Below are 13,457 nucleotides of genomic sequence, written 5' to 3'. Positions count from 1 at the left end.
CGGTTGGGAGGAGTACTGCACTCTGATAGATCACAACCTTTTCAAAAAATGCCCGCCGATCAGATTAAAATGCTTCTTATCAAACAATACGAAAGATACGGGCAATTCGGCTTGAACGGACCATATCGTGACATCCGTGAGCCGTCAGTGAGCAAATTATTTTTGGAAATCTAAACGTTTCTGTAGACGTACGTGGCAAATTGGCTAAACTTCCCAACACCAAGTGGATGCGGATCCATGACGGACGTGAGATACGACCGTCGTGTTTCGCATGGCATGTTGTAGTCGCTGCTTTATTGTGAAAGTTCCAATAAAGAAGTGTGACGGAAGTTGCAGAACGAGCCAAGAAGCGCGCATTGAATCTCCTGAGTCTGAAGAAGAAACACTAGAATGAACCTTATATTTATACTCTATGGAATGAACCACAACAACTGAAACACTGCGTTTTAACGGAGGATCTGCAAGAGGCAACAACAAGAAGCACCTTTAAGTGGAAGCGGGTAAGCATCAAGCAAATGCTAAATGCATAGAAATGCATGCATTCTTTATATATACTGTTTGTTTAGGCTTACTGTTTTCTTTTTTCTTTTTCTTTACATATCTACTGCATAGTACTGTGTTCTATTCGTCTGTCATTCAATGTTATATGAGATACTTCAATGGTTTCCAGTGGAAATAAGCTTAGTCTTTTCATGGATCTCCTTTTAGTAGACCTTGTACCAGTGAACTGTACCGTCATGAAACTGTACCTTTTCCTATGCAAACTTCTAATAAAGTCTTCAATCAATAAAGTCTTCAATCAATCAATGCTAAATGCAAGTAGAAATGCATGCTTCTTGAAAGTCACAGTTCCAATACATTAATTTGCATGTTAGGCCTGTTTGTTTATTGTTGCTATAATTGCAGTATTCAAATTTAAATTGTATTTAAGCATTGAATGTTGCTGATGTGCAGAACGAGCATGATATTATCCTAGATAAAGTACTATGTTCTATCCGTCTTTCAATGTTACATGAGTTACTTAAAGTGTGGTTCCTGTGGAAATAAGCCTCTGCTTTCTAGGATCTCCTTTTAGTTGACCTTGTACCAGTGATTTGTACTGTCATGAAACTGTACTTTTTACTATTGCAAACTTCTAATAAATTCTTCAATCAATCAATCAATCAATCAATCAATCAATCAATCAACAAACAAAGACAGAACTGTAAGGGGGGGAAGGAATAAAGTGCGCTTTATTATCACCATGGTTTCAGGATAAGAAATATCTTGAATTAAATTACACAATTAAAAGAATAACTGCAAAATAATGAAGGGAACCAGATTTCACCTCATGATCCTAATAACAACGGTTGTTCCTTGTTCTTGTGCAGGGCAGAAATGTCTGTGCTCAGGAACACGATGGACGACGACCTGGAAGATGGAGAGATCTCCTCCGCCGGCTCAGACTCTGACTCAGAGATGGGGGCCAGCAGTGCTGCTGCGGACGCCGCCGGGCCCCAGCCGGGGGCCGCTGCCGCTGCAACAGCAGGTAGCAGCATAGCTGGTGCAATAATCCAGCCCCTCTTTGACTACAGAGTCTACGTATGGTATTGTGACGCCCCACAAGCCCTGAAAACTAAACTCCAAACAGCCCAAAACAAACTAATTAGAGTCCTGCTTAACCTTCCCTATCAGACTCACCTCACCGCTACTCACCAGTTAAGAGTGGGGTGGCTCAGAGTAGATGACAGAGTACAGCAACTTGCAATGGGCCTGGTGTACAAGATACACTACACCACTATGATACCCAAGTACCTGTCAAAATACTTTATAAACATTAAGGATGTCCATAATTACAACACCAGAGGCAGCGCCACAGATCACGTTCAACCCAGAGTCAACTCAAACAAAGGGTTAAACCCGTTGTTCTGCTATACCACAACAATGTGGAATGCCTTACCGAAGGTCTTAAAGGAGTGTGGATCACTAGCATCCTTTAAAATCGCCCTGAAAAAACACTTACAGGCAGCAGCCGTTCGCAACTGGTATAAACGAACCTAGCCCAGCCCAGCCCTACCCTCCCCTGCCCCTTTTTTGTACATACTTACTGTTTGTTTAGACTTACTGTTTTTTTGTTCTTTCTTTTTTTTACCGACTATATCTACTGCATAGTACTGTGTTCTATTTGTCTGTCATGCAATGTTATATGAGATACTTAAATGGTTTCCAGTGGAAATAAGCTTAGTCTTTTCATGGATCTCCTTTTAGTAGACCTTGTACCAGTGAACTGTACCGTCATGAAACTGTACCTTTTCCTATGCAAACTTCTAGGGCTGTCACGATATGACATTTTACATGACGATTAATTGTCACTCAAATAATTGGCGATTAACGATTTAATTGTGTTTTTGTTGTTGATAATTACATTTTCTGTTTGGCTTTTAGGCTTTGAAGTTGTACATGGTAGATATGAGACATAACCTAAATATACAAAGAAATTACTGACATATTTGACAACTTACTACTTATGCGACGCGTTGTGAGCTTGTAGATCTGCTATTTCCACTATTTCGGACATTTTTCAACATTTACGATTATGACGATTATGTCAAAATAAATGTGATAATGTCAAATAATCACGATTAGACGATTATGTAATAATTATGACAGCCCTAAGACCTTGTACCAGTGAACTGTACCGTCATGAAACTGTACCTTTTCCTATGCAAACTTCTAATAGTCTTCAATCAATCAATCCAAGGTGCTCCAGGTTTCAGTGGTCCGGCCTTCCAGAGCAGGACCCCCACGATGCCCCACTTCTCCTCCACCAGCTACCGCAGCACCGCCAAGACGGCGGACGACTCCAGCGACAGCGACTCGGACGACGACGAGGAAGCGGCCGTCTGGAGGCACAAGCGCCAGAAAGTCTCCAACGCTCAGCCGCCGCCGCTTCCTGCTCCTCCCGCCTCCTCCTCCTCCTTCCCCAGCTCTCGACCCGCACCGGGCGCCGCCGGACGCAAGATCAACAACATCTGGGGCTCCGTGGTCCAGGAGCAGAGCCAGGAGTCTGTGGCGGCGGAGCTGGGCTTGTTCGGCGTGGAGGGGGAGGTAGGTAGAGAGATACCTTTATTATTAGATAGATAGATAGATAGATAGATAGATACCTTTATTATCCCAAGGGGGAAATTCAGTTGTCCAGTTGTAGCACAGCAGTATACAGTTATTTACAAAGTTACAGAGAAGTAAGAAAAAAGATAGATAGAGGAAAAAACAAGAGCAGTACAGTACCAATAAAGAGAAGGTGCATCAATAGAGGGGGCGAATAATATATAAGTATATATACATAAAGTGTCTTACAAAAAGAGACCATAGCAGTCAATGCTAGTTAGTGCAACAAGTATCTCACTGTCATTGTTAAACAAAGCGAAATACTCAGAAACTACCAACACAACCTAATAGTGCAATGTCAAAAATCAGTGCGAAAAAAACTAAAAAGACAGCTCAGAGAAGAAGAAACTAGGAAGAAACAAGACGCACATGAGCACTCTCCCTGGAAGGTCCTTAGGGGTCAAAGTCAATACAGCAATAGTTCTGTGAGTCTAAGTTAGGAAGGAAGTCCTCTTCAAACGTCCGTTATGTGTCTCGTTGTACAGCTTAAGGGCAGCCGGTACAAAAGATTTTCCTAATCTCTGGCATCTCCGTCCTGGGCAGGTCAGCATGGCGAGCAGAAACGTGGAGACGTACAACTACGTCCTGGCGCGCAAGATCATGGAGAAGGAGAGAGAGGAGGAGGAGAAGCAGATGAACCAAGGGGAGGTGTCCATGCTGGACGCCCAGCTCGACGCCTACATGAAGGGCAAGGCGTCTGCGGACGACTGCGACGCGGGCGGCGGACACTCCAAGAGGAAGCGGCCGCCAGTGAAGCAGAGGCTGGGCCCGCGCGCCGAGATGGACATTAAAGGCCGCTACGAGATCACGGAACACGACGCCGATCACAGCGTGGTGGACGAGATCGCGTACAGGCTGCAGGAGCCCAAGAAGGACCTGATCGAGCGCGTGGTGCGAGTCATCGGGAAGAAGAAGGCCATCGAGCTGCTGGGAGAGACGGCCACGCTGGAGGAGAACGGCGGCGTGTTCACCATGGACGGCAGCCGGCGACGGACCCCCGGCGGAGTCTACCTCAACCTCCTGAAGAACACACCCAGCATCACGGGCTCGCAGGTAGGGATGATGGGCCATGTGGTGATTAGGGAGTCTACCTCAACCTCCTGAAGAACACGCCCAGCATCACGGGCTCACAGGTAGGGATGATGATGGGCCATATGGTGATTAGGGAGTCTACCTCAATCTCCTGAAGAACACACCCAGCATCACGGGCTCGCAGGTAGGGATGATGGGCCATGTGGTGATTAGGGAGTCTACCTCAACCTCCTGAAGAACACGCCCAGCATCACGGGCTCGCAGGTAGGGATGATGATGGGCCATATGGTGATTAGGGAGTCTACCTCAACCTCCTGAAGAACACACCCAGCATCACGGGCTCACAGGTAGGGATGATGGGCCATATGTAGTCTCGCGTGGCCAGACTGTTGCCTCCGCGATTTGCAAATGCTCCTGGCATACAGTCTGGGGCACGGAAATTCATGGGTTGCATTTGTAGTCCTACACCAGCCATTTTGAGGACCAACGCAGGTGTTTTGATTAACGTAGAACATTGGTTCTATGCCAGTCAGACAAATTGAACACCTGTGTTGGTCCTCAATATTGCCGGTTTAGGACTACAAATGCAACCCATGAATAGATTTGATGAGTGCGAGATAGAGCGGATGTGACGCAACCGCTCCCTTGGTGCAGTAGCAATAACATGTCCTACTGGAAGCGTTATGTCTCCTTTCAATATTTTTTGGGGCGTTATTTCGTCTTTCTCTGGTGTTGTTGGTGTTACTTCCATGATGTGTTCAAATGTTTTCTTAAACTAAACACCCATAACAAGAATATGCCGCTCGAATGACTCTGTCTGTGCAAGTGTGCTTCTGTTATGTTTCCAATGGGACTACAGTTCATTATAATGACTCTGTCTGTGCAAGTGTGCTTCTGTTATGTTTCCAATGGGACTACAGTTCAGTGTAGCAGTGGCTACTTCCGATACTCGCCGTTCGGGAGCTGCCGTTCCAGACTCTATATAGCATTCGGAGATTGTGGAATAGTTGTCTGGCTACGGCGATATGGTGATGAGAATTGTTGAGACCAAGGCAGGAGTTTCATGAAGGCCATGGCCGCCGTTGCCCCTCAGTTTGGCCTTGTGACCTGAGGCCAGAGTGGCCTTAATGCCCCAGCTGACTGTATCACTTTCTCCTCTGTCTCTTTCTTGTCAATATGTAGTAGAGTAGACAGTAGACACCAGTGTCTCTCTCTTGTCATGTAGACACCAGTGTCTTTTGTTGAAATCTTAACTCCCCCGAGTCCCCATCTTTAAACCAATCCAGTGACTTTGATTGGTGCAGGGCTGAGCATGGATCAGATTACAATGATCTGTTTCACTGCAGATTAGGTTATCATCCCTAACCCTTAAAATCTTTTTTTTATTTGATGGCCTTCCTGCCCTGGCATTTGGCCTTTGTGCCCTCCAAACATTGACAACGCCAAAGGCCAAGTGGCCTTGCCCCTAAAATGAGGAAATTCCAGGCCTGGTTGAGAGGATACAATGTCTCCACGTTATGCCTTTTCAGAGATATCGTATCCACCTGTTTCCGCGGGAGTTTACTGGAAATTATTTGGACCTGTTTGGACCACACTTCCGGTTTAACAGCAGACATACAAGCTCACGTCGCGTCGCAGATGCAGCCCGTTGTGAGCTTGTAAGTCACACTCGGCGGTGGCGCCGGAAGCTCGGTACAGCGTCTGCGCAATGCACTATGGGGCGTTGGAAAGTCGTGGATATATCGTGATACAATGAGGGAGCCAATGAAGGAAAAATCCTGTTGAATTGTTAATACAGAGATTCATTGCAGAATTCAATTATAGCTGCATTTTGGTCTAAATCAGTAGTTCTCAAACTTTACAATGTCAAGGTCTCCCCTTAACTCTGACAGTAATAGTATACAAATGAAACGGGTCCATTTGGTGTCATTCGTATACTGTCAGAGTTACATACTTGTAAGGGTCATATTTAGACCTCCCAAAAGGAACCCAGAGAGTCCCTGGACCCCACTTTGAGGACCACCGGTCTAAATGGTCATTTTCTTTTATTTTATTTTTTACCTTGAACTGTAGGTGGTTGTACCGTGTAGGCGTGTACCGTAACTTGAAACATAACCATAAAAAACACATGAAAAAGAATCCTTATATAAGATTGTGTATTGGTATGGTATGGTATGGTATGGTATGGTATGGTATGGTATGCAGTGATGTCATTACGTGCGCATCCCGCAACAAAAACTCATTCAAGTCGCCCAGGGACTCATTCATGTCATGGTCCTGGGGTCCCGGGGATGCGCCTCCATTGGAGTCAATGTTAAAATAATTTACTTCTTCTACTTAAGTTGCTATATTAGTTTAGATAGTTTAATTATTTTTGTAATGTATTGTGTAAGATAGACACTGTAAAGATTTATTATCAGTTAAACCTGGAACAGCTAAAAAATATTTTCACTAGTGGTTCTCAAAGTGGGGTCCTGGGTCCTTGAGGGAGTTCCAGGGGGTCCCCAGATAAATGATAGTTAGGAACCAAATAGAACTTTATGGGTCTGTAACTCGGTGAACAAATGGAACCAAATGGACCTGTTCCATCTGTACTCTAGTATTTTAACATTTAATATAAATTGGGGTCCCAGTGATATAAATATAATTAAAAGGGTGTCTGTAGCCTAGTGTATTTAGAAATCCTAGTTCTAAGTTCAAACATTAGCCAAATTCACAGCAAGTGACAATAACAGACTTTACAAATGACATGACATAACAACACCCTCCCAAAACACAGCTAGCGGTGTTCGTTAAGGAATCTAACAGCAGCAGGAACAAAGGATCTCTTCATTCTCTCAGTAGAGATTATAGGCATCAAAAACCTGTTGCTAAACTTGCTACGCAGGTCCTCAATTACCTTATAGAGAGGATGGCCTTCGAAGGAAAGAATAGTGTTCAATTTGGTCCTCATTTGCTTGGCTACAGTGATATCCAAAGTATCCTGAAGGAGGCCAATCACTGAGCCAGCCTTTTTAATCAATTTATTGATCTGGTTTTTGTCATCGTCGTGATGCTGCCCCCCCAGCAGAGCACAGCATAAAAGAGGACACTAGCAAGGATACCTTGGTAGAAAACATGAAGAAGTGACCTACTGATCTCAAAAGATCTGAGCTTTCTCAAATGAAAAAGTCTAGTCTGAGCTTTCTTGAACACAGAATCTGTGTTCATCTTCCAGTCCAAGTGGACACCAAGATACTTGTAGGACTGGACTATTTCTACCTCCTACCCTTTGATGATGACAGGTGACATAGGCACCTTCTTTTTACAAAAGTTAACAACTAGCTCTTTGGTCTTTTCTACATTAAGCAATAGAAAGTTATCATCACACCAGCTAACGAATAGATCGATTTCCTTTTTATAGTCCCGATCGTCATCCTTGTTGATGAGACCAATAAGAACAGTGTCATGAGAGAATGTCTGCATGTGACACTTCCTCTCACTGTGCCTACAGTCTGACAGTATACCATAGTACCATACCATACCATACCATACCATACCATACCGAGGACAAATAGAAAGGGAGCTAAAACTGTTCCCTGAGGGGCTCCAGTTTTTGTCCAGATGACATCTGATACTGCATCATCCAGCTTAACAAACTGAGGTGGAGGCACTAGATCAGGGGTTCCCAAACCTTTTTGTCTCAGGGCACCCCATGAATATGTTTTTAATCCGAGGCACCCCTACATTATAATTTTCACTCCCAGCACCTTATATTTATAGCATATCGTCGTTGTCGGGTGGAAACCTTGTATGTCCAAAACCGTTCGTTTTGTATTTATCATCTATAAAATGTGAAAAAATGTGAAAACAGCCGATCTATGCGATGCGAGGCGTTGTGTGTCCTTTCCACTATTTCTGACATTCACGATTATGACGATTATGACAAAATAATTGCGATAATGTCAAATAATCACGATTAGACGATGATGTAATAATTGTGACAGCCCTAACCCGGACTATCCCACCCCTCCTCAGGTGAAGAAGATCTTCGTGGAGGAGAATACCATACCACCCCTAATAATAATAAATAATAATAATACCACCCCTCCTGGCAGGTGAAGAAGATCTTCGTGGAGGAGAATACCATACCACCCCTAATAATAATAAATAATAATAATACCACCCCTCCTCAGGTGAAGAAGATCTTCGTGGAGGAGAATACCATACCACCCCTAATAATAATAAATAATAATAATACCACCCCTCCTCAGGTGAAGAAGATCTTCGTGGAGGAGAACGTTCAGAAGGTGAAGAGCCACAAGGCGGCCCAGAAGCGGCGGCGCCACGTCGTGGCCAAGAAGATGAAGCAGGTGTCGTAGATTAGACTTTATTATGATTGATTATGTGTGACGTTATAGAGTAGATCATGTGTTCATTGATTATATTAATATCTAGGTCTGTGTGATGATACTAATACCTGATAGTTAGGAGTAGAGAGGTCTTCAGTAGGCCTCAGTAACTACTGTTTTGGTAAAGCCTATCTTGTTATGGTACAGCTCGTTCCAGAGGCCTTGAAGCCACCCAGTATTAAGCCCTTTGCACACAGGCGCGTTTAACCGCACGGATAAAACGGACAATATAATTTTTTTTAAAGAAAACAATGATTCTCTACGACCTCATGCACACCGGCTCCGAATTAGCCGTGCGACGAGTGGCTGCCGCCATGCGTTTTTTTCTCGATCGAACCCAGTTCGATTCGTGCGTCTTGTCGCATGCGGTAAAAAACTCATCACTCCTTTTATGACTCCTTTTTGGATCCGCAGCGCCGATTCCGCACAGCATTGCACACCAAATCCAATGCGTTTTATTCATGCAGCAAACGGAAGAAACGCAACTGTCCTGTGTGGAAAGGGCTTGACTCTAGTGTCGGACCATTCTTCTGGGCAGAACTACTTTACCACTGCCCAGAGAGTTAACTGTACTTCTGTCCATGCTATCAGGGTAACATAAACTTGACCACCACCACCACCTAATATAATTGTCTTGTCTCCTCATTTTCTCATTGATTATTGATTGATCTGAATCCCACCACACACAGGCCATCAACACGCTGAACCTCCAGGAGCAGGACGACCACGATGACGTCTCCAGAGAGACGTTCGCCAGCGACACCAACGAGGCTCTGGAGGCCCTGGAGGAGGTGGCCGAGGAGGAGGACCAGCCGGAGCCCCGGGCCCTGGGCATCGAGGAGACCCCCAATGTGGTCTACAACGCTGCAGACCTCGAGGTCTTCTGAGGGATCAATGGAGATCTGGAGGTCTTCTGAGGGATCAATGGAGATCTGGAGGTCTTCTGAGGGATCAATGGAGATCTGTAGGTCTTCTGAGGGATCAATGGCGGTAACGGGAAAAGCCCACCTAAAACAAAGTCGACCCAAACTGGTTTCCCAACGGGTCTGTGGCCTTAAAGGGGCACTCCGCCACTTTTCAACCTATGTTCATATAATTGGTCCTCACTCAAAAATAGCTTTTTTTTTTTTTTTTTTTTTTTTCTCAAAGGAGGGCTGTGGGCAGGTCAGAAACCCATCGTCTTGTGACATCATCGATTGCCAATCCAGCTTATAGAAACTGCAGGCTTTCTATTCCTGAAAAGTTGCAATTTTAAAGTGGAAGCCATTGTTCTCGCGATAATAAAAATCTAAATATCTTTTTCAAAAATATTGATTAATTATTTTTTGGGGAAAATGATGATGTCACAAGACGATGGATTCTGAACTTCCCACAGCTCTCCTAGGAGACTTGGACTGAGTAGAAAAAAATTGTGATATTTTATCATCAACATTAGTGAGGACCTATTATATGAAGACAGGTTGAAAAGTGGTGAACTACTCCTTTCAGCTAGATGCAGAATAGACAAAAATCTAATCTTTGCTTCTGGGGGTCCCTGGAACAAAATATTTAGCGATGGGGGTCCGTGGACAAATACATATCATTCTGGGGGTCCTTCACGTGACAGAGTTTGAGAAACACTGATGGCAACATAAGGTTTTTTCAGGAAAACTGTTAGGATTTAGAAGACATTTTGTAGAATGTGCCTATCAGTGGTTAAGGACCCCCAAAATGTGTTTTAGGCCGCAGACCCCCATCTCAAAATATTTTGTTCCACGGATGGACCCCTATCGCTAAACATTTTGTTCCAGGGACCCCCAGAAGCAAAGATTAGATTTCTGTCTATTCTGCATCTAGCTTAAGGCCACAGACCCGTTGGGGAAACGAGTTTGGGTCGACTTTGTTTTAGGTGGGCTTTTCATGTGTTCCTCAATGGCCACCTCCCCTCTAGGCCAGTCAATCTAAGGTTTGACCCAAAAGAAATTGCAATAGTAATGGTTCAAGGTTTTTTATGATCCTTAGGGTCATCCAAATAACATATTAAAAGTTGTGAATTATATATTTAGTGGACCAAGGTAAATTTAGGGGGTTCAAGTTTGGGTCCATTCACTTACTATACAGGAAAAAAAGACCCCCCCAAAAAACTTCTTTAAGTAGGATGTGAGGGGTCTAACTAGGGGTTTGTCATGATGCTGAATTCATTGCAAGCATTTGTTTTGCACAAAAAACATTTGTCGGGTTAAAAACGGACACCACAAAACGGAGCTGACCCCAGAAAAGTGATGACTCATCACTAAACCATAGTTCTATGGGTCAGTTTTTAGCCCGAGGAATGTTTTTTGTGCAAAACAAATGCTTGCAATGGATTCAGCATCATGACAAACCCCTAGTTAGACCCCTCACATGCTACTTAAATAAGTTTTTGGGGGGGTCTTTTTTTCCTGTATAGTAAGTGAATGGACCCAAACTTGAACCCCCTAAATTTACCTTGATCCACTAAATATATAATTCACAACTTTTAATATGTTATTTGGATGACCCTAAGGATCATAAAAAACCTTGAACCATTACTATTGCAATTTCTTTTGGGTCAGGCCCTTTTTTAGCTTAGATTGACTGGCCTACTCTGACAGCGGCTTCCAATGCTATCGACGCACTGAAGGGGAATTTGTCACGTCTTTCTAGACCACACCCACTGAGCAACTGAGCACGCCGTCTAAAAAAGGTCTAAAAGGACGTGACAAATTCCCATTCAGTGCGTTGGTTTCATTGGAACGGGCGATCCACCACCTCTCTGAACTACAGCGGATCTCATCCACGCTCGTACCATTTAACCCATTCAGGCCTAGGATTATTGACTGCTTTAACTATTGAAAAATAGCAGATATACAAGCTCACAGCCGCGAGCTAGTAGATCTGCTAATCGTGAAAATTTGAATTTTGACCCAATTCTATAAGTGTCTTTTGAATCCTTCTAAGAGTTTTTGAAAAACCCTATGTTTCTATATGTCAGCAATCTGGCCAGCCATCGTCAAAGAAAAGGTCCTTTTCACTTAACTGGAGTTCAGTTAGTCTGTTCTTGAGAGACTACTATGTCAGTGGTTCTCAAACCTTTTCATGTGAAAGACTCCTGTAAAAAATATTCATATCTCAAAATGGGGACCACCCAGAAGCAACATCTGAGTTACAAACGTTCGCTTTAAAAATACATATATTCAAAGATTTGCACACATTTTCACGAATTTTTCAAAAAATAGCAGATCTACAAGCTCGCTGCACGGCACTCGGTGCCGCGCTGTGAGCTTGTAGATCTGCTATTTTTCAACAGTTAAAGCAGTCAATAATTCTAGGCCTAAATTTAAATTGAATTCAATTAAATGTAGAAATCACTATAAATGAGCGTTTTCCGTGCGTCCACGCATGTGCTACTGTTCAACTCCACTTACGTTAACACATGGATGCATGTGTTGGTCATTGTCATGTTGCATCGCCCATGTTGCAAAATCTGATCAATTTGAAAAAAACGTTTTATAAACTAGAAAATCCTAAAACTCCCTAAGCTCACAGCCGTGTTGTGAGCTTTTAGATCTTCTATAGTTGAACGATTATGAAAACTTGAAAATGTTCACGTATAATGATGTGCACAAAATAGGAACACTAGGTTACCCATTCAGAAAGAGTACACAGTATTGTGTATCATTATTTTATGCTTTAACTACTGAAAAATAGCAGATATACAAGCTCACAGCGTGGCACCGAGTGCCGCGCTGCGAGCTTGTAGATCTGCTATTTTTGAAAAATCGTGAAAATTCGAATTTTGACCCGATTCTATAAGTGTCTTTTGAATCCTTTTGAAAAGATTTTTTGAAAACCCTATGTTTCTATGTCAGCAATCTGGCCAGCCATCGTCAAAGAAAAGGTCCTTTTCACTTAACTGGAGCTCAGTTAGTCTGTTCTTGAGAGACTACTATGTCAACTTTTTCATGTGAAGGACCCCCCACAATGATATGTATTTGGCCACGGACGGCCCATCTCAAAACATTTAGTTCCAGGGACCACCCAGAAGCAAAATTTGAGTTACAAACGTTAAAAATACATATATTCAAAGATTTGCACACATTTTCATGACTTTTTCAAAAATAGCAGATCTACAAGATCTGCTATTTTTCAATAGCTAAAGCATTCAATAATCCCTGGCCTAAATGGGTTAAAAGTGGATAGAATTGGCCCGGTAAACATGGGCTTGTCTCAAACAAGTAAATGGCTGATAAATCGTCTGGTTCTAGTTGAAAGTTATGCATCGATCTGTTGAGTGAGGTTTTGAAACTGTTTGTTTTCATATCAGCTCTAAGTTGATCCAAAAGAAGAAGAAAAGAAACACTGCTTGCGTTATGTCTTCACTACTGATGTTTGTTAAAATGACGTCTTCCTCTTCCTCTAGTGTTAAAAAAAATGACGTCTTCCTCTTCCTCTAGTGTTAAAAAAAAAATTACTTTTCATTGTGTTCTCCTGCAGTGTGAGTTATACAGTATAAATTGAAAATGCCACTCGATACATTGGAAGTCGAGTGGCATTAATATTAGTTTTTCTTTTTTTGATTTTGAGTTTAGAACGAACACCGTACCTCCAGTTGTTTTCAGTTGTTTCTTATTTTGACATCTCTGAAAGGGCTACACTAGGAAAGGTTACATTTAACATTTCCGGTGATGTTTATTCACGGCGATTATTGGAAAATGTGCTCCTGAAATGTAACTGAATTGTTCCCCACATAAAGCTACAATTTCACAAACAAACATGGCTGTCTTTCTCTGTGAAATGGGAAACTTTACAAGTTTTGTTTGTGCTGCCCCTTTTGGCGCAGTGGTTAGCGCTTCGCCTCACAGCTAGAAGGTCCTGGGTTCGATTCCC

General features: G+C 43.0%; 1 protein-coding gene across 1 annotated transcript; it reads left to right on the top strand.

Annotated features, from left to right (window-relative positions):
* The first annotated feature begins 392 nt into the window (after positions 1-392).
* Positions 393-10,125, top strand: phax (phosphorylated adaptor for RNA export). Its single transcript, XM_080754167.1, has 6 exons — positions 393-500; positions 1,371-1,528; positions 2,741-3,087; positions 3,691-4,200; positions 8,433-8,531; positions 9,260-10,125. The coding sequence occupies exons 2-6, from the start codon at positions 1,378-1,380 to the stop codon at positions 9,455-9,457; spliced, it is 1,305 nt and encodes a 434-aa protein (XP_080610293.1). The 5' UTR covers positions 393-500; positions 1,371-1,377; the 3' UTR covers positions 9,458-10,125.
* Positions 10,126-13,457: the final 3,332 nt, after the last annotated feature.

This window comes from Nannobrachium achirus (genome assembly GCF_963921795.1).
Source record: "Nannobrachium achirus genome assembly, chromosome: 23".
NCBI classification, from domain to species: Eukaryota; Metazoa; Chordata; class Actinopteri; order Myctophiformes; family Myctophidae; genus Nannobrachium; species Nannobrachium achirus.
This window is presented reverse-complemented; position numbering and strand designations above follow the sequence as displayed.

Coding starts and splice junctions, on each gene's coding strand:
- phax (XM_080754167.1), top strand. CDS start 1,378: ATGTCTGTGCTCAGGAACACGATGGACGACGACCTGGAAGATGGAGAG. Junction 1,529..2,740: donor CGCTGCCGCTGCAACAGCAG/GTAGCAGCATAG, acceptor AATCAATCCAAG/GTGCTCCAGGTTTCAGTGGT. Junction 3,088..3,690: donor TGTTCGGCGTGGAGGGGGAG/GTAGGTAGAGAG, acceptor CGTCCTGGGCAG/GTCAGCATGGCGAGCAGAAA.